Genomic DNA, 18817 nt, shown 5'->3' on the forward strand with positions numbered 1-18817 from the left:
AGAAGTATGTTTAATTAGTGGTTTTAAAGAATAGTTTTTGAACATAATTTTAATGTTAATTTTGATTTTTTTTAAAGAACAATAAAGATAAAACAAAGTAAGCCTTAACTAGACTTTTATTTTAATAATATAATTACAAACTTAATTGGATTTTGTTTTTATGGCTTTGTAGATCAACTATGATTTGAAGATGTTGCAATTACAGAATGGTCGGGAAAGGATCAGATGGAATCGTCAATCTAAAAAACTTATAATCTTCTCTTATGAGTTGGCGCATATTCCACTTTGGCTTCTTCAAAGATTTGAAAATCTTGCATGTTTTTCTGTTTGCTTTTGCAAGTTGGTTAACTTAACAACTCTTTCAATAGCTAGAAGCTTAGTGCAATTGAGAGAATTGGAGATAGACAATTGTAAAATGCTGGTGGAAATATTAGATATTGAGGAAGATGCAACAACTGAAATTGTTTTTGAGAATTTGAGCAAGTTGTCATTTAGTCACATAGAAAGTCTTATATGTTTCTGCTCTGGGAATTACACTTTGAATTTCCCATCATTGGAAGAGTTAAATATAACTGAATGTCCCAATATGAAGACCTTTTGTAGAGGAATCTTGAGCACTCCAAAGTTACAAAAAATCAATTATGAGAGAATGGAAGTAGAAAATGAGAGGAATGATCTTAATAAAACCATACAAGGATTATATAAAGAGAAAAACCAGGTATACATTCAATTAATTTAGTATAAATATTTATTTATCTCTTCAAGTATTTTTAGTTTAGAAGAAAGACAAATAATTATTTTAAATTACTTTATAATAAAATAATTATTAAATTTTACTGCAGGACATCTCTTTTGATTTGAATTTGAAGTGCAAGACATTCCACCATGATAATTCTATGGAGATTGGCTACAACCAACATCCGAGTTCTTTCTATCAAAATTTGACACACTTGTTCTTGTGGAAATGTGGAAACATAAAATATGCATTTCCATCTTCTATTGCCAAAAGCCTCCACCAACTCCAACAACTAAAGATTCAAAATTGCAAGGTTTTAGAGGAGATCATTGCAAAAGAAGATGGAGCAAATGCAGTTGTCAATTTTGTCTTTCCAAATATAACCTTATTGGCGATTGAAGATCTACCAGAACTTATCGCCTTCTACCCTGGAGTATATGCTTTAGAAATGCCAAAGTTGAAAGAATTGGTGATCCAAGACTGTACCAAATATGTGAACTTAAAAGAAAACAATATGGAGACCGAGCTTAATATTTTAGATCCAAAATCTATCTTCTTGGACAATAAGGTAAGAATCTCTTATTTCATTGTTTCTCATAAAAAAAAAAATTGCTTTCTTCTTATATATTACATTTATTCAAAAGTTTAATCATGGAATTCTTACCTGAACAAATTTAAATTAATTACTTTCTATTTGTTTGAATTTATTCTGTCATTAGTCAACTTATATAATGATTTTCATCACCTATAAAAGCACATATTATGGTTCAGATTGTGAATTGATAGGTACATAATACATCCAGGTAATACATTGAAAGGCTGAGTAATTATAATTTGTTCAGACTTTTCCATGGGATTTTTAATTAATAGCATTTCCACTTTTCATGAATTTAATCATGTTCAGAAACACTTGTAAGTATTGTATTGATTTTTCCTGTAGTTTTTCCTACACAATAATTAAAATTTTGTTGTAAGAATTATCAAAAACTAATTGGATTTCGTTTTGATGAATTGTAGATTAACTTCAGATTGGAGTTATTTGAATTAAATGATGGTGGGACAAATATTCATTGGCAAAGTCAATCTAAAACTCTTACAATCTATAACGATGTCTCTGCAAATATTCCACTTCGACTCCTTCAAAGATTTGAAAATGTGAGAGAGCTCCAACTATCTCGGAGTCAATATAAAGACATCAAGAGCCTATCTGATCTTCCAAATCTTGAAATTCTAGAAATAGATTATTGTGACAGATTGATGAGTCTAGTGCCATTCTTAGGTTCTTTCCAGAATCTTAAAGTTTTGAAGGTAAGTTCATGCAATGGATTGATAATGAAGTTAATTACACTTTCAGTGGCTAGAAGTTTTGTGCAATTGAGAGAACTGAGCATATCAAGTTGTGCAAGGCTGATTGAAATAGTAGAAAATGAGGGAGATGCAACAACATGTACAGAAATTGTTTTTAACAATTTGAACAAGTTGTCACTTGAATTTTTAGAAAGTCTCACATGTTTTTGCTCTGGGAATTACTCCTTTAGTTTTCCATCTTTGGAAGAGTTAATTATAGAATATTGCCACAATTTGGGGATTTTTTGTCAAGGAAGCTTATGCACACCAAATTTAGACAAAGTCATTTACAATGGCACAAAGGTGGAAATTGGAGAGAATGACTTGAATACAACTATACAACAAGAATACAAAAAACAGGTATTTATTCAATTAATTAGTTTAAATTTGAGTAATTTTTAAGAATATTAGATTTTCAGAGTTAATTATAATTAATTGTGTTTTTAATAATATTGACCTTGCCTTGCATAAAAGAATTTGTGTATATGGTGAGCGTTATTGTTGAACTAGTGGCCACCACACTCTTTCGCACCTCTCCACGTTTAGGATGCAACTAACTTCCTCTATATTTTTTAAAGAAATTTCTAACAACTACAAAATTCATATTTTTTTCTCCTTCGTTCATGTTAAATATATTTAATATTATTAACTTTAATTTGATTGACATGACTTTTTTTTTTAGGTTGGCTCTTTTGGGAAGAAATTGACATTAAGTAGATATAGAAAAACTACAATATTACAGTTAATGTATTGTTGTAGTTAAAATAAATTAATTATATATGTTTTTAAAGTATTGAGGTGATTGTTGAGAAAATCCCTCATTTTCTTGTACCACATAAAAAAAAAAAAATAGCGGCCACCACATAGTTTCACACCCCTCTCCACTACTAAGGGACAACTAGCTTCCTCTATATTTTTCTAAGAAATTTCTAACAACCATCAAATTCATTTTTTCATTTTTATCATTGGTTCCTGTTAAAATTATTATAGGTTTTGAAGGGAAATATTGATTTTAATTTATTGCTATGATTTTTCTTTGATTTGGCTCCTTTTGGAACGAATTGACAATATCGTCAGAAGGAGAAGAAAAGGACTGGAACCTGATGACAAGCATGGAAGATGAAGAAGAAAGCAGCAATGGATGTCCTCCAAGGAAGAAGCTCCGTCTCTCCAAAGAATAATCTCGTCTTCTCAAAGGAAGTTTCAGGCAAAACCATACCCCGTAATAACTTCACCCTTTCTCTCTTTTTTCTTTCTTTCTTTAACTCAAACTCAATTTTGTCTCTGTTTTCTTCACGGGTAATAGGGAAAAGTTTCCTTCAATGGTCACCGGTTGAATGCGTTTGTTCCCCAGAGCACGTTAGCTTATATAAGCCAAGAAGATCTGCATATTGTTGTGATAACTGAGTGAAACACTTGAATTTGCTGCCCAATGTCTTCATGTTGGAAACCAAGGAAGTAGGTTTCCTTAAATTTAATTCAATGAAGTTTTAATCATCGCCACCTAATCAATTCTCACGAGTAGTTGATAGGTACAGAGTTATTTTTGTTTCTGCTTGTGCAGATATGATGATGGAAGTCAGTAAAAGAGAGGAGACAGGCACTGTTCCAGATCCAGATGTAGATACTTACATGAAGGTGTCTTCAGCATACTTATCTTGTTTATATCAGATGTATTGTTCTATATGCAATTGTTGTGTTTACAAGTACGTTGTATCCTTTCATACATAAATACCTTTCTATTTAATTTCATCTTATTTATCAATTCGTTATGTTGCAACAACTATTTTTTGATCAATCAGTGCACCTATATTGAATGCTTATCATCAAGTATTCTCCAAAATGACAGTATACTGAATTCTTAGGATTAGCTTTGTAAATTTTTTGTAGAAACGTAAAAAAAGATGATTACATACTCAGGATATAAATTCCTAAATGATATGTTTAAATTCACCTTTTAAATCATTTAAAAGTGGTGGCTGCAGAAAGCTTCTCACTTTCTGGTGGCTGAGGTTCTGATATTTAATTGATTGCTGTAATTTTAGGTTCTTCTGTCAGTTCATTCTACTTTTTGTGGTGCACCTTGCCTTTATATCCATGTTACGGTTTTCGGCATCAGTCTGCCAAACTCTGGCTGCTGCTATGAGGGCTGGTGTTTTTGCTTTATAGTAGTCCTAATTTTTGGTGGTTTCGTTATCAGACATGGTTAGACTATTTGGACCTTATCCAATTTGATTTCAAGATCATCTTCGAAAAGGATAAACTTGTGCTATGTCATTGGTTGCAGCCTCCATGCTAGGGTGGTTGAAGTGGGATTTTTGGGTTTCCCCTTTTTCATATGGAAAGATAGGCCTTTCAGTAAATAAATTTTTTGCTCCTCAGTGGCAAAAGGTGAGCTCTCATGGGAACACTTATTGGTTCCTCTAATCAAGAAAATTATGCAACAATCTTGTCAGTTAATGAAATTATTTCTTATATTTATAGATAGATTGTAGTTTTACCAATGGTAGTGTTTGTGCTGCCCAAAAACACTACAATTGGGTACTTGAAAGCCATGGATTATTAAACTTTAATAAATTTTATTTCAAATAAATCACTGTTAGTCTTGCATTATGTGAACAAATATAATTTAAAAGGGAATTGATATACTTTTGATTCATTGTGTCTATATCTTAAACCAATTGAAGTGATAATGACATATTAAAACTAACAGTATTCTTATTCATTAGAAGAGAAGTAATTTGTTTTTTTTTAATATAACAATTTAAACCCATATCTGCATAATAGTGCTCCAATTTTTTCCTTTGTGTTATCAGGCAAGATCGAGCAAAGGCTGTCGAGATTCTTGTCAAGGACCTTAAGGTTTTTGCATCTTTCAATGGAGATCTTTTCAAGGGGATTACTCAGCTCCTTACTCTTGATAACTTTAGGTGACTACACCACATTTCTTTTTAATTGGTATGTTATGCTATGAAATTTTTTACTTGATCTTTTCTGTTGGCAATTTGTGGTCAGGCAAAATGAGCATCTTTCCAAGTGTGGAGACACAAAATCGGCTTGTAATATTATGCTTGTAGAACTCAAAAAGCTAATTGAAGCAAACCCCCTATTTCGTGACAAGCTTATACATTCCCAGCCTTCAAAAGTTCACGTCTGAGGACATTACTAAACCAGAGGTTATTCTTGAATCTTTTCATAGCATTTAATTTCTTATTTGTGCCATTGTCGTGTAGTGAGGTTTTTTGGTAAAAACAAAAAACCTTTCAAAATCATTGACTTTTGTTTGTAAACATTTCTTCTTAAACTTATTTCAAAACAATATATACGTTGCCTTCATAAGTTCAATTGATTAAAAATGTATTAATCACTATGTCCCACCCAAACTTTGCTTTTCCACTTTTTAAGTTAGAAAAATTAATTTTCCCTCTTATATGCGATTTTTCATAAAAAGTTAACGATTAAAAAAATTTTCTCAAATGGATACCGCTTCCTTCAAATGCAACAACTCCTGAAGCCTTGCTTTTGATCCCACCAGCATAGGCCCCTACTTCAGTGTCTCCTATGTTTGAATTCTCAAATATGGCAACTTCCTGTCATCTTGCACTTGTTTAATTATCATTGTTTTTCCACACTAACAGAAGTTTAATGTCATTGTAGAAGATTCTTCGGACTTTTGTCGTCATCAGAATTTTATCTATACCCAATGTTGATCAATGATCATGTTTGTTATTAAATTTTTTTGTTGTTGATGTAAAAGGTGATCAAGGAGTGAGTCGAATGAAGGATTCTCAAACGTAAACAAAGATCGTCAGGAGGAGGAGAAGAGGACTGGAACCTGATGACGAGTATGGAAGATGAGGAAGAAAGCAGCAATAGATGTCCTCCGAGGAAGAAGTTCTGTCTCTCCAAAGAATAATCTCGTCTTCTCAAAGAAAGTTTCAGGCAAAACCATACCCCGTTATAACTTCACCCTTTCTCTTTTTTTCCTTTCTTTCTTTAACTCATAAAACACCCTCTCCTTACAATAAATGTTCTGCTTTTAACGTCTTGATTGCCTAATTTACTCAGTTCTGCTTCTGTTTTCTTCAGCTATTTTACTTCTCTATAATATTTGTGTGCTATCTTAGTTTAATTTCCTAATATACCCAATTTTGTCTCTGTTTTCTTCATGGGTAATAGGGGAAAAGTTTCCTTCGATGGTCACCGGTTGGATGAGTTTGTTCCCCAGAAAATGTCAGCTTATATAAGCCAAGAAGATCTGCATATTGCTGTGATGACTGAGGGAAACACTTGAATTTGCTGCCCAATGTCTTGGTGTTGGAAACCGCAGAAGTAGGCTTCCCTAAATTTAATACAATGTAGTTTTAATCAGAGCCACCTTATCAATTCTCACGGGTAGTTGTAAGGTACAAAGCTATTTTTTATTTTTCTGCTTGTGCAGATATGATGATGGAAGTCAGTAAAAGAGAGGAGCCAGGCACTGTTCCGGATCCAGATGTAGATACTTACACAAAGGTTTCTTCAGCATACTTATCTTGTATATATAAGATGTATTGTTGTCTATGTTGTTGCTACATGTATGAAATATTCATGGCATGGACATGCGTTACTACATCATTGGGTACAGTCCTAAGGTCAAGAGGAAAGTTTTAATTGCAATGGCTGTGTTTACAAGTACATTGTACTTAAATACCTTTCTATTTAATTTCATCTTATTTATCGATTCGTTATGTTGCAACAACTGTTTTTTGATCAATCAGTGCACTTATATCCAATGCTTATCATCAAGTATTCTCCAAAATGACAATATACTGAATTCTTAGGATTAGCTTTGTAAATTTTTTGTGGAAACGTAAAAGAAGATGATTACATACTCAGGATATAAATTCCTAAACAATATGTTTAAATTCACTTTTTAAATCATTCAAAACTGGTGGCTGCAGAAAGCTTCTCACTTTCTGGTGGCTGAGGTTCTGATGTCTAATTGATTGCTGTGATTTTAGGTTCTTCTGTCAGTTCATTCTACTTTTTGTGGTGCACCTTGCCTTTATATCCATGTTACGGTTGTTGGCACCAGTTTGCCAGACTCTGGCTGCTGCTATGATAGCTGGTGTTTTCGCATTATACTAGTCCTAATTTTTGGTGGTTTCATCATCGCACATAGTTAGACTATTTGGACCTCATTCAATTTGATTTCAAAATCATCTTCAAAAAGGATAAACTTGTGCTATGTCATTGGTTGCAACCTTCATGCCAGGGTGGTTGAGGTGGGATTTTCGGGTTTCCCCTCTTTCATATGGAGAGATAGGCCTTTCACTAAATGAATTTCTCGCTTCTCAGCGGCAAAAAGTGAGCTCTCATAGGAACACTTTTTGGTTCCTCTAATCAAGAAAATTATGCAACAATCTTGTCAGCTAACGAAACTATTTCTCATATGTATAGCCAGATAGTAGTTTTACCAATGGTAGTGTTTGTGCTGCCTAGAAACACTACCATTGGGTACTTGAAAGCCATGGATTATTAAACTTTGATGAATCTTATTTCTGGCTAGCATTGGGCGCCTTGTTTGGCATGGCTTTACTTTTCGACATTGGCTTTATCTTGACCTTAAGTTTGTTGAAGCGTAAGTTCATCTTGTTATCACATATTAACTTAAGAAGAAACAATGCTACTCAAGTTTGCTCACCCGGTAAAATTCAAATGCAGCCCCCTGATCATCTTGTGTGATGATTTTGCAAGAAAAGTTGGGCAAGATTCAAGGAGGTTAGGATTCCGTTGATGGTAAACTTGTGAAAGAAAAGTCTAGAAATACTCCCACAAAGGTGAATTTAATTTCTTACTTTCAATTCAGATTTTTATCCATTTTTGTTTTGGTTGTCTTTGTTTCACTTTAATGTTTGACATTATCTTTTTTGGGGTCTTATCTTATTTAGCGGTAGGATGGTCTTACCTTTTGAATCCCTATCAGTAGCATTTCAGTATATGAAGTATTTGTTGACATCCCTGCGATACTCCTCAATAGCCATTCTGCATTCAAAAACAATTATTTCCATTGCATGATATTTTAAGGCATCAGATCTCATACAGTCATTTTTGCATGTTTTATGTATAATTTGCATTTTACTTCCCTTTGGTTTTAGGAGAAGAAGAAATTCCCAACTGCTTTCTGATATTCTGTTGGATTAAGGCCTGATGTGCTTACAGCCTTGATGGGTGTTAGTGAAGCTGGAAAATCCACTCTTCTATGTTTTGGCCATACAATGTTGTATTGATAACAAACTTGTTCTTCTTGCTTTAATCTCTCATGAATCAATCAGTGAGGGTTTGTTAGTACTGAAAGCTCTGTGCTCATTCTCCTGGAAAACTAAACTGAGGTGATCCACTTGTCATGAATTGACTAATTTGTGTTTGTTTGTTTGTTTGATTGATTGATTTTCAAAAGCCTAGATTTAGGGTGACCCCGGATTACTAACCTGGGCACTCAGAGAATGTATATAAACAAATGAAAGCTCTTTTCTTTTATTCAGTCAATGAATTCATTAATGAGGTGGTAATGTGTTAGGCCTCCAATCATGCACGTGTACAAAAGGAAAAGCAAAGGAATTAAACAAAGGAAGATCTCAGGCACATTATCAGGAGAAAACAACAAACAATGAGGAAGCAATTCAGAAGACAACAAAGAGGCAAAATCAGGGCAGATAATGGTAGTTGAAATCAAGGCACAAATAAAATAAACTGAAATCAGGGCCGGACAACCAGACCAAGATTGACAGAACAAAGCCAAAACAGACTATAAAAAGAGAAGATCAGATGAAGAAGAGGCAAGCAAGAATTCAATAATTCTTTAAGGGGGTTTTACAGCCAAAAAAGAGAGGGGGCTGGCACCTCTACTGCAAGTATATTTCTAGTTCTTATTACTAGTTTCTGAAAGAGAATAAACACTTGTAGTCTGAAGTTTCATCAAAAAAAAATTTTGTGCATGTGTATTTACACATTCTGTGGTTCTCTATTGATTATATATTCTGTAATTTTCGATCAAAGAGGTATCAGCCAACACTGGGGGCTGGGTTATGGTGAACACCCCACATGGATTCTAGGGTAGATCAAGTGGTGACAGATTAGTTGGAGGTTGAAATTCGATCTCTAATGGAGGGATTTAGTGAGATGAAAGACCTGTTAATAATAATCTGTCAGAGCAACCAACAACAACATAGAGACAAAATTTGAATGGTAACAATTAACAATCCAAGGAGAAACCAGAGAACCAAGCAATGGGAGAACAAGGACAAAGGATGCTGATGTAAGGCAGAATCATCAAAAAAAGGGGAATTAAGGTTGATGATCAATGAAAATATGTTGTTGTGAAATGTGTGGATATTCGAACAATAGATTTAACGTCTAGAATTGCCTCCTTTTTTGGTAAAGTTTCCCATCAGGTGGATTTTTTGGGCAGAATGATACTTCGTTGTGAATCGAATGAGAGAAAGGGACAAGTTGCCAGCAATCACAATCTGCATGGATGATTGGCCTTGTTTTGGTTACAGTGGATGGAATCCTGGAATCTCATAACAAAATACGTGATTGAGCATGATAATTCAACTTCGAGAGAGTGAACAGGTCCATGGTAGGATACTGGTATAGACCAGTTTTTTCTTGTATGCACATTTTTCTGTAGCAATAATTTTTGTGGTACAGTGAGACTAATAATTGAGTTTCTATCGTTTGTGGATGAGTATTTAGCCTATAATGTTTATATCTGCTCTCATTTCCTCTTTTTCTGGGTAAATTAGTTTAAATTTGGAAAAACCATGAGAAGCTTTATTGAAACTGATAAAATTAAACTTACAGTTTTCTGTTTTGGAGTATATGCTTTGAAAATGCCAATGTGTAAAAATGTTCCACTAATTTTGCTTAAACTTTACTTCAAGGTACCAAGGCTTCTAAGATGATAACGAGGAGAGTGAAGTTCAAGTTTCAAAGTCAAAATCCATTCTTTGGGGCATAGGCGATCAATATCAAGTTAATACATTTATACATACATATATACATACATACATATATGATAAATCAAAACTTAAGTATATGATTTTTAGAAAATTTAGAAAAAGTAATATAAAATGAATGGCGGATTGAATTTGGACAGTTTGTAATGGGAATCTGGTCAATTAAACATATTAAAATAAAGGGTTTAAAAATCTAATGTTGTTTGAGTTTTGAATTTGAATAAGAATTGGAAAGTAATCATAATCTTTAAATTTCGTATTGCTCGTAACTCGAGATGACGCAAATATTTGTGAATATCAAAAAATTAAATTAAATGTTAATAATTTATTTAAAAGATTAATAAGGGGTTTTTTTAAGAACAAGTGATCTATCTTATTTTTATAAGCTGATATTATTTCTTAGGCTTGGCTTCGATCATCCAAGGGGTCAGTTCACCATGATGGCTTATTAAGACTAATTTGATAAGTAAAGGGTGTAGACATGTAAAATGTGTTGGGTAACCCAATCCGTTATTATAGCGGGTTATGCCAATCTTGTGTATTGGTTGGGTTGTGCTGCAAAATGGCCCGATCCAACATTATATATAATATTATTAAAAAAATTAATAAAATAATATTATAATATAAACAATTATTTCTTTAAAATTAATGGGCTAGTCTAACTTTATATATATATAAGATCATGTTGTAGGTTTTGTGCATTTTTTGGGTCAACCCAACCTAAAGACCTATAACTATGTGGGCCCTTGACCCAACTACCCCTAGTTCAATGGGCCACACCAGAACAGACCAAGCCCAAACCACTGAAGCCTCTAAGTAAAACCCTCATGAAAATTTGTTTGTTCAATCTAATTTTAATGATGAATGATTCCTTCCTCAATAGTTGTTAATTTCATATTTAAACAACTTACTAATGTTGCTATTTTGAATTTCATTTATTTTTTTATTTAAATTTATTTGATTTGTTACACATTTATCATTCATACTCAAATTTGCCTTCATTTTTTGTCATGATGTTGTACATTAGTCTGCATCATCAAACATACAGATTCTGTCAAAATCAATCTAATAATTGCTAATTAATGTTGGGCTAGAGCATAATTCCAATATATGTGTTCAAACCATTCCTCCGATGACACTCTTGCCTATTAAAAGTATGTTTAATTACTAGTTTTCTAAGTCATTTTTCAACATTATTTTAATTAGAAACAAGCCATTAACTAAACTTTTCCATGGAATTATTTATTAATTGCATTACCATATTTCATGAATTTAATCATGTGCACTCATATTTCTAATTATTGATTAATTTATACAGTAATTAGTACCCAAACTTTTCTACCAGGAAATTGCTTCTCTAATTTTCCTTTGACAACAATTAAAGTTTCGTTTTAAGATTATCATATGCCAATTTTGATTTGGAGGCATTTCATTTTGAGGATGATGTGAGAATGATTACTTGGCAAAGTCAATCTAAAACTTTTAGTTTCACCCAACACAAATATTTCAGTTAAACTCCCTCAGAAATTTTACAAATTGAAGGTGCTATAAAATATTTGACTACTCATCCAAAGAAATTATGACCAATGATATAAATGACCGCATATTTTCAAAGTATTTTTAGGCCAAACATTAGGTGGGAAATTGATTTACTCTTCTAATTTTGTTGGATCTAAGGGTCATGTTGTCAAATATCAGGGTCTAATCAGTAGGCACAGGTAGCGGATTCTAATAACTAGTGCCTTTCAACCCAGAAAGGCTACGAATGCCTTTTTCAAGCTCGGATACGACACGAGAACAAATAAAAGGAAAAAGAGAGTGAGAGGAGAATCCAGAAACAGATTGCTCAATGGTCAGCCTTGACTTCAATTCTTCTCTATTTTTTTTTTTTACTTTTATTTCCACAATCATTTCATTTATTATTACCTGAATAAAGAAATGGGAAAAATATCATAGGTTATGTTTATCTATTGTTCTGGTTTCTTAGGTCAATTGGGCAATGGGGTTTCGTTCTTTTTCCAAAATTTGTGAACCCGTTGAGAAAGTTTCTGCATTTTGGAGTAATGTAAATAGTCAGCGAAAGGGTATTTGTAATTCTGCAAAAGTTGGAGTCCTTTATTGGGGATGCTTGGAAACAAGATTTCTGGAGCAGAAGGAGGCTATTAGGGCAACTGCGTTCGCTGATTCAATTGTGCGAGGAAATGTTTTTTGGAGATTTAAGGGAAATTATGTACAGTTAAGACCATTCTTTGGAAGCAGTGAGGGTAATGGGGGTCAGTTGGACAGAGATTTTCTTGAACAGTTAATGGATTGCTGATAGGAAATTTGAGAAGTCTAGATAAAAAAGAAGAAGAAAAGTTGTTAAGAGTAAGAATTATGGTAAAAAGGTTTATGATGCTGGGCCACAAGGAAGATGGTATTCAGGTTCTGCGTCCCAGAAGCAAATTCTTATGTGCAGGGTAAACCAGTTCTGCATCAACCTCCTGTCAGTCAGTCTATCACTGGCTTTTTCAAATCTGTGTGCTCGGAGGAGGTGAATTTGTTTTTCTTTTGCTTTAAAGTTTTTATTATATGATTTTATTGCTTGTTTTGTTATGGTTATGTTATACGGTGTGAATGCTCTTTTGTTCCTTGATAGAACATGTCTTGCAAAAGCATCAGCATATTGAATTTATAACATTTCAGTTATTGCATCATTACTATGTGATGGTTATGAACTTCTTCAGCAACACATCCTGATTCAGTTTCTAATTCCTTAACTGAATAAATCCTTTAATATAATCATGTATCTGTGTTTGTGTTTTCTAGTTTTGTCACTGGGGTAAAATAGGGGTTGGGGGGGGTGGGGCATCATGTTAATATGTGCTTTGACGTGCACAAATTTTCTGTGTAGTTCCATTGAGAATTACATGGTATTGACGTAGGACCTGTATTTGGGACCAAAGTTGTTGATTTTGTTGTTGTGGCAAAGTTCTTCTTAATCAGACTCATGGCCAATGATTTGGCAATTTACCTAGGTGCCTTTGTTGGTAGTTTGGTAGGTTCTAAGTCAATTAAAAACAATCATCTGTTCACCTGAGTTGCCAGACCAATGCTAATGTGATATGAACCTGCTGTTGCTGCCGAAGATTGCTGCTGGATGTTCCTGCTATTTCCTGCTCAAGTGCTAGTGTTGCTGTGTTTATGCTCAAGAACAAAAATAATAGAAGAACTAGGATAAAATGTATTCTGTACTCATTGAAATTGTAAATACTCAAAGCAACAGTGTAATGGAAAGTTTCTTATATTAGTAGATGATGTTCAGAATTACAGTAACTGTTCTTGTTGATAGTACCACTCTCTCAACTAACATAACACTAAACAAACCAACAGAGAATCAACATCAAAAGATAAACCCAAATTCCAGCATTCGAGAGGCTGGTCTCTCCCTTCCTTCTACTTGACTGATTTCTCTGTACCCTCTTCTGCATCCGCTATGTCTCCTTTATCATGCTCCCCATAGTCAACTCACTTGTCTCCTGCTGCCATCTCAACCAATAACATTTCTGTGGTCCCCTCCACTGAGAGCCTGGGCTCGGCTTCTTCAAGGTTGCTTGTTGCATGCTTCCTGTCTAGATGACTGCCACCTGTTACTCCTGGATGTTCGCCACTTGTTCCTTCATCTTCAGCTTTCTTTCTTCCCTTTTTCCTTGCATAAACCTTGCTCCTCACATTCCCACCCGTCAAGAGTCACTTTGCACTCAAGCTGCAGTTCAGAAAGTGCTGTTTGAGCTTATGATAGCATTTTAAGAGTTTTCACCAGCTGGTAGCCCTTTCCACTTATCAACAGTTCGAAACTTCCTTGGAAAGTACAAAGACACCCCTGTGTTATGGGTGATAATAATAATATATTTACAAAAATGATTTACTTTACCACAATACTAAGATTATAAGTTGAGTGCTATTAGATTTGAACTCAATTCAATTGGATTTATTGAAAATTTGAGTCTAAGTTTGGTGAGCTCAGGAGTTGTGAACTCTAGTTGAACTTACAATAGAAATTGGTGAATTAACTTTAACTTGAAAAATTATAATTAAACGTATAACTTATATATTTATCAATTGTTTTTAGATACGATGTTTTTATACCTTTTTGAAACCTTGAAAAAGAAATGTGACAACCTTGAGTACATAATTGTTTAATTGAATATCCAATTCTTTTATTTTCATGTGATTAAAATTAATATATTTTATTTTATATAAAACTAAATGGTATTATAAATTCAGGATACTTTTTTGTATAAATAAATTGATATACATCATGTGATTAAGTAATTTAATTATATTTAATCATATAATATTGCATTAAATTGTTTGAATATATTTCTAATCACTAGTTTATACATAAAATAATAAAATCATTTTTACATTTTACTATAATTTTAGGAATTATGTTATACTACATTTTAGTGTTCAAATTTAAAATTTTCATATTTAGGCTTATCTATATGTAGAAGCCGATTTAATCCTAATCTAGTCAAATTTGAAGCCGATTTAAGGTTGGATCAAATCTATTATATTCAGTTTCAGTTTGAATTCTGTTTATTGATCAAATTGAGGACATATAGTCTATAGATGACATAACACTTAAAGTAACTTTAATTACTGTTTTTGTTTTACAATTAAATTAATATACTGTTCTATATGATTAGCCTTTAAATTTTCAGTTGATTAATAAATTACAAGGTTATATATGATATTAATCAAAATTTAAAGGGACAAAATGAAATCATATATCATATGGAGGACTTTAGTGATATTATCCAACCATTTAAATTTACCGCAAATTAGATGTCTTCGGTGGTTAATTGCAATGACTCTATCCTAAAAGATAAATCGCGTAGTCTGCTCGAGTTTAGTTTTGTGGCTTTAGTTTACAATTAATTTCAAACAAGCCATAACGACCACGTCATCCTCTCCCTTTCGTTCTTTGTAACCCTTTCAAAATTGTCGATAGCCCTGTCTGCTTCATTGCCATAAATCCATGTCATTTTTTTCATCTCAAATATATAGAATTAAAACTAACTGAATGTGCATGTTAATATTTGTTAATGTTTTTAATTTTGCATATGAGATTATCAAGTTGTTCTCGAATCTGTTCGACATGCTAGTAAAGTTGGTGCCAAATGACTTTCAATACACTGGGAGTAGTTAACAAGTTAAAATTGATGTCAGTTTTGTCAAATCCCAGTCTACAAGTGGACTTAATATGATTTCAAGAACTTTTGTTGAGGATCCATATAATATTATTATAATTTTAATATGTGACTTATTAGAAATATTGTTTGAAAATGTGATTTTCGTGTTTTCTTGGTAGATTATTATTGGATTGTTAGAAAGGTTGTATTCAATTTAGGGAAGGTCCATCAAGAATTATAAAGTGCAAATATATTAAACTGAATGGCCCCTGAATATATTTATGTGGTTAGAAATTTGATACGCATTAAATTTGTAATTCAAATTGAGCAAGTATAATCTGATAGTGTATTGATGCGGAAATAAGCTGTTTATATTTTTAGTAATTTGCTTTTGAAATTGATGATTATACCCATAATTAGAAAATGTAGCTGGTGGTTTTATTGAAATTGATAACGGTAGAATTTTAAGCATGAGTACATTAGTTTGGCTAAGTAGAAGTAATGCTTATTGAAAAGTTGCCTTGTGTTGTCGTTGGTGTTTGTTGAGAAGGGAAACTAAGGTGAAGGAGTAGTTGGAACTAGACATGTCCATGGGTCAAGCCAGGCCTTAAGCCCACACAATGATGCACCTTCGGGCAGGCCTGCCCATATAATTTTTAAGGTCTAAAGCCCGACCTTATATATAGGGCCTTAATCAGACCAGTCCATTTAAACATTTTTTTTAATTTTTAATTAAAAAATTTAAAAACAAATTATTTTTTAATTATTAAAATTGAAAACAGTACCTCGAATATTTTATTTATAATCTCTCATTTATGGCAAAATAATACCGTGGTTATATAATAAAAAATATTATAAGTTTATAATATAGTACAAATAGATTAATTTACATATTGTATAATTACAAACATAAATAATATATATATATATATATATATATATATATATATATATATATATATATATATATATATATATATATATATATATCATACCATTTATCTACTCGTCCAAATTTTTGAATTCATTTGACATTAGATTTATTTGTAATATTTTGTAATGATAAAATTGAAATAAAAATGAAATTATAAGCACAACGAATTATTATTTGTGAATTCAGATAGCTTTCGAAAAAAAGTTAATAAAAGAAAATGAGATTGTGAATATAATGAAAGAATTGAAATTAAAAGATTGAAAAATTTGTAAATAAAATTGGAAATGGAAAAGATTTGAATTTGTTTATATAGAAAAAATTAAAAATAAAACAATAGAAGTAGTCATTGAAGGCTTGACTTCTGCTTTTGGCAGAAGCAACCGAAGCTTTGCCATTTTATTTTATTTTCTTTATTTTTTTAAATGTTAAAAGTGTCGGTTCGGATTAGGTTTGGTCATGGACCTAATATTAAAGCTCACAACCTGACTTAGAAGGCCCATTGGTTGGGCTTGAATTTCGGGCTTCGGATTGGGCCTCCATTTGGCCCGACTTAATTGATGTGTCTAGCTGAAACTGAGAAGAGGCCAGGGAAGAGTTTTGTTTGAAGAGGGGCTGCCCGGGTACCCAACAGATATCTGCACTGAAACAATGGTGAGAGATGACATGAGAAGAGGCATCTCTCGCTTTCATAAAGGAGATGGGCTACAGGTATTTATTAGCTCAAAGGTTTAAAGTTTTGCGAGAATATGCAATGATGAATTGACATGAAAAGCAATTTCTTGTTACAGATTGTTATAGTTGCAACGCTCACAATGAAGCAGACTCGGATGGATATTGATGTTCTTCAGGCAACTTACAAGATGGTGCCCTGTTCTTTGGACTCATGAAGCAACTACCTATGTTTTGTGCATGAGCTGGCAGTTACCTATGTTTTGTATACAAGCTGATGTTGACACTAAGAGCAGATCAGAAGTCGAAATTGATGTTTCATTTTGTCAGATTCTAGTCAGCATGTGGACACTATTTGATTTCAGGAACTTCCATTGAGGATTTAAAGCTGTAGTTTTAAAATATGATTTACTTAAAATGTTGTTTGAAAGCATGATTTTTGAGATTAATTGATACTGCAAAGATCGTGAAGGAAAATACATTGAAAACGTGACGTCTTTTCCTTACCAAAAGCTATTCTTGTCTTGTTGTGTTTCAGTTTGGTCAACATTTCTTTGTAGTGCAGAAACCTAGAAATATTAATCCATGTTGGATAGTGATCTTATGTATTCATATATAACGAAAAAATGTTCAAAAGTTTTTTTATCTTGGTTAGGGTTCTACATAGTTTGGGGCTTTGATGTGTAGTGGTAACCTTTTAGATTATGTAAAATTTAAAGATGTTGATTTTCATATTTTCCCTGTTCTTATCATTTTAACTTTCTTTCTTTATTTTTTTTAGTCTCTCCTCCATTACTATGAAATGGGAAATAAGCTTTTTGCACAAATCTTCCTTTGACTGGGATATGTCCTTCTACAGGTTGCTGCCAAGATGCAAACGCTGAGAAATGTCGCAGACTACATTGTGTGAATATGTTTCTGTAAACCTGCTGGAGTCAGTCAGAACTATACTGATTTGAACCTTGTTTCATAAGCCCTTCGGAAGCTATTCTGTAGTCAAGTTCACTGGGTTCATGATTGACATACTCCTTTCTGGATCAACCATACTGATTGTCTTTATCTTTATGGCTGAACAGTCCTTGCAAAGATCAAACTTTTGTTATAAATTGATGTTACATTTAATTTCTTGTGTATTGAATGATTCATGAACTAAGCATTGGCAACCCAAGATTGTTTCATGAGCATTCTTCTCTTGTCTCAACCAGTAGGATCACATTGTGATTTAGTATGAAGATCGATTTAAATACTTAGTATATTATCTCCATGTGGATCTGGGTTTCAGCAGTGCTTCTGTTTTCTTCAACACTTGACAGGGGAAGTCTCGCACTCCAGGTATCACACCTTAAAATTCCCATTCTTGGAAAGCTTAACTGTGAATGAATGCTCCAAATTGAAGACTTCCTCTGGAGAAGGCTTAAGCATGTCAAGGTTACAAGAGGTGAACACAAGACATTGTTCGAAGAGTGGCTTAATATAGTTATACAACAATTACAAAATGGTAAATATTTACATTTACTTATTAACAATATACTTTTTACATAGACTTCTTTGTCGTCTTTCTTTAGTATTGATTTTGTGTTTAATTGAAATCTTCTGAGTCAGTCATAGGCAAATTCGTAAATATAGAGAAGCTACAATATTACATGCTATGTCTCTGTATAATTTGCCTTTCACTTCACTTTGGTTTTAGGAGAAGAAGAAATTCCCAATTGCTTTCTGATATTCTGTTGGATTAAGGCTTAGTGTGCTTACAGCATTGATGGATGTTAGTAAAGCTGGAAATTCCACTTTTTTATGTTTTGACCATACGATGTTGTGTTGATAACAAACTTGTTCTTCTTGCTTTAATCTCTGATGGATCAATCAGTAAGGGTTTGTTAGTACTCAAAGCTCTGTGCTCATTCTCTTCAAAAACTGAACTGAGGTAATCCATTTGTCATGAATTGACTAA

At 32.8% G+C, this 18817-nt stretch overlaps 1 protein-coding gene and 3 long non-coding RNA genes across 15 annotated transcripts; all 4 read left to right on the plus strand.

The window, feature by feature from the left end:
• Positions 1-415: 415 nt before the first annotated feature.
• Positions 416-2114, plus strand: LOC123205236. Its single transcript, XM_044622158.1, has 4 exons — positions 416-718; positions 843-1304; positions 1754-2044; positions 2091-2114. Exons 1-4 carry the CDS (start codon positions 416-418, stop codon positions 2112-2114), a joined length of 1080 nt encoding a protein of 359 aa, XP_044478093.1.
• An 822-nt stretch (positions 2115-2936) lies between these two features.
• Positions 2937-9812, plus strand: LOC123205111. Of its 12 annotated transcripts, XR_006499772.1 has the most exons (15): positions 2940-3305; positions 3390-3541; positions 3648-3721; positions 4284-4288; positions 4371-4474; positions 4900-5013; positions 5099-5259; positions 5841-6040; positions 6263-6415; positions 6525-6598; positions 7341-7432; positions 7526-7706; positions 7790-7905; positions 8224-8457; positions 8646-9812. It is a non-coding gene; the product is annotated as an uncharacterized LOC123205111 (long non-coding RNA). The 12 variants fall into 12 exon arrangements; XR_006499771.1 differs by lacking the exon at positions 4284-4288 and having other exon boundaries at positions 2937-3305; positions 7087-7432; XR_006499778.1 differs by lacking the exon at positions 4284-4288 and having other exon boundaries at positions 2938-3305; positions 3622-3789.
• A 2005-nt stretch (positions 9813-11817) lies between these two features.
• LOC123205155 lies at positions 11818-13401 on the plus strand. Its single transcript, XR_006499802.1, has 2 exons — positions 11818-11938; positions 12074-13401. It is a non-coding gene; the product is annotated as an uncharacterized LOC123205155 (long non-coding RNA).
• A 3388-nt stretch (positions 13402-16789) lies between these two features.
• On the plus strand, positions 16790-18817 carry LOC123205158. The gene is made up of 3 exons (XR_006499806.1): positions 16790-16905; positions 16986-18364; positions 18557-18817. It is a non-coding gene; the product is annotated as an uncharacterized LOC123205158 (long non-coding RNA).

This window comes from Mangifera indica, unplaced genomic scaffold (genome assembly GCF_011075055.1).
Source record: "Mangifera indica cultivar Alphonso unplaced genomic scaffold, CATAS_Mindica_2.1 Un_0002, whole genome shotgun sequence".
NCBI classification, from domain to species: Eukaryota; Viridiplantae; Streptophyta; class Magnoliopsida; order Sapindales; family Anacardiaceae; genus Mangifera; species Mangifera indica.

What these genes read in the sequence shown, in the direction of transcription:
- LOC123205236 (XM_044622158.1), top strand. Translation starts at nt 416, where the DNA reads ATGCTGGTGGAAATATTAGATATTGAGGAAGATGCAACAACTGAAATT. An exon ending in TATATAAAGAGAAAAACCAG is followed by an intron (nt 719 to 842) that starts GTATACATTCAA and finishes ATTTTACTGCAG; the next exon opens with GACATCTCTTTTGATTTGAA. An exon ending in AGAATCTTAAAGTTTTGAAG is followed by an intron (nt 2,045 to 2,090) that starts GTAAGTTCATGC and finishes TTACACTTTCAG; the next exon opens with TGGCTAGAAGTTTTGTGCAA.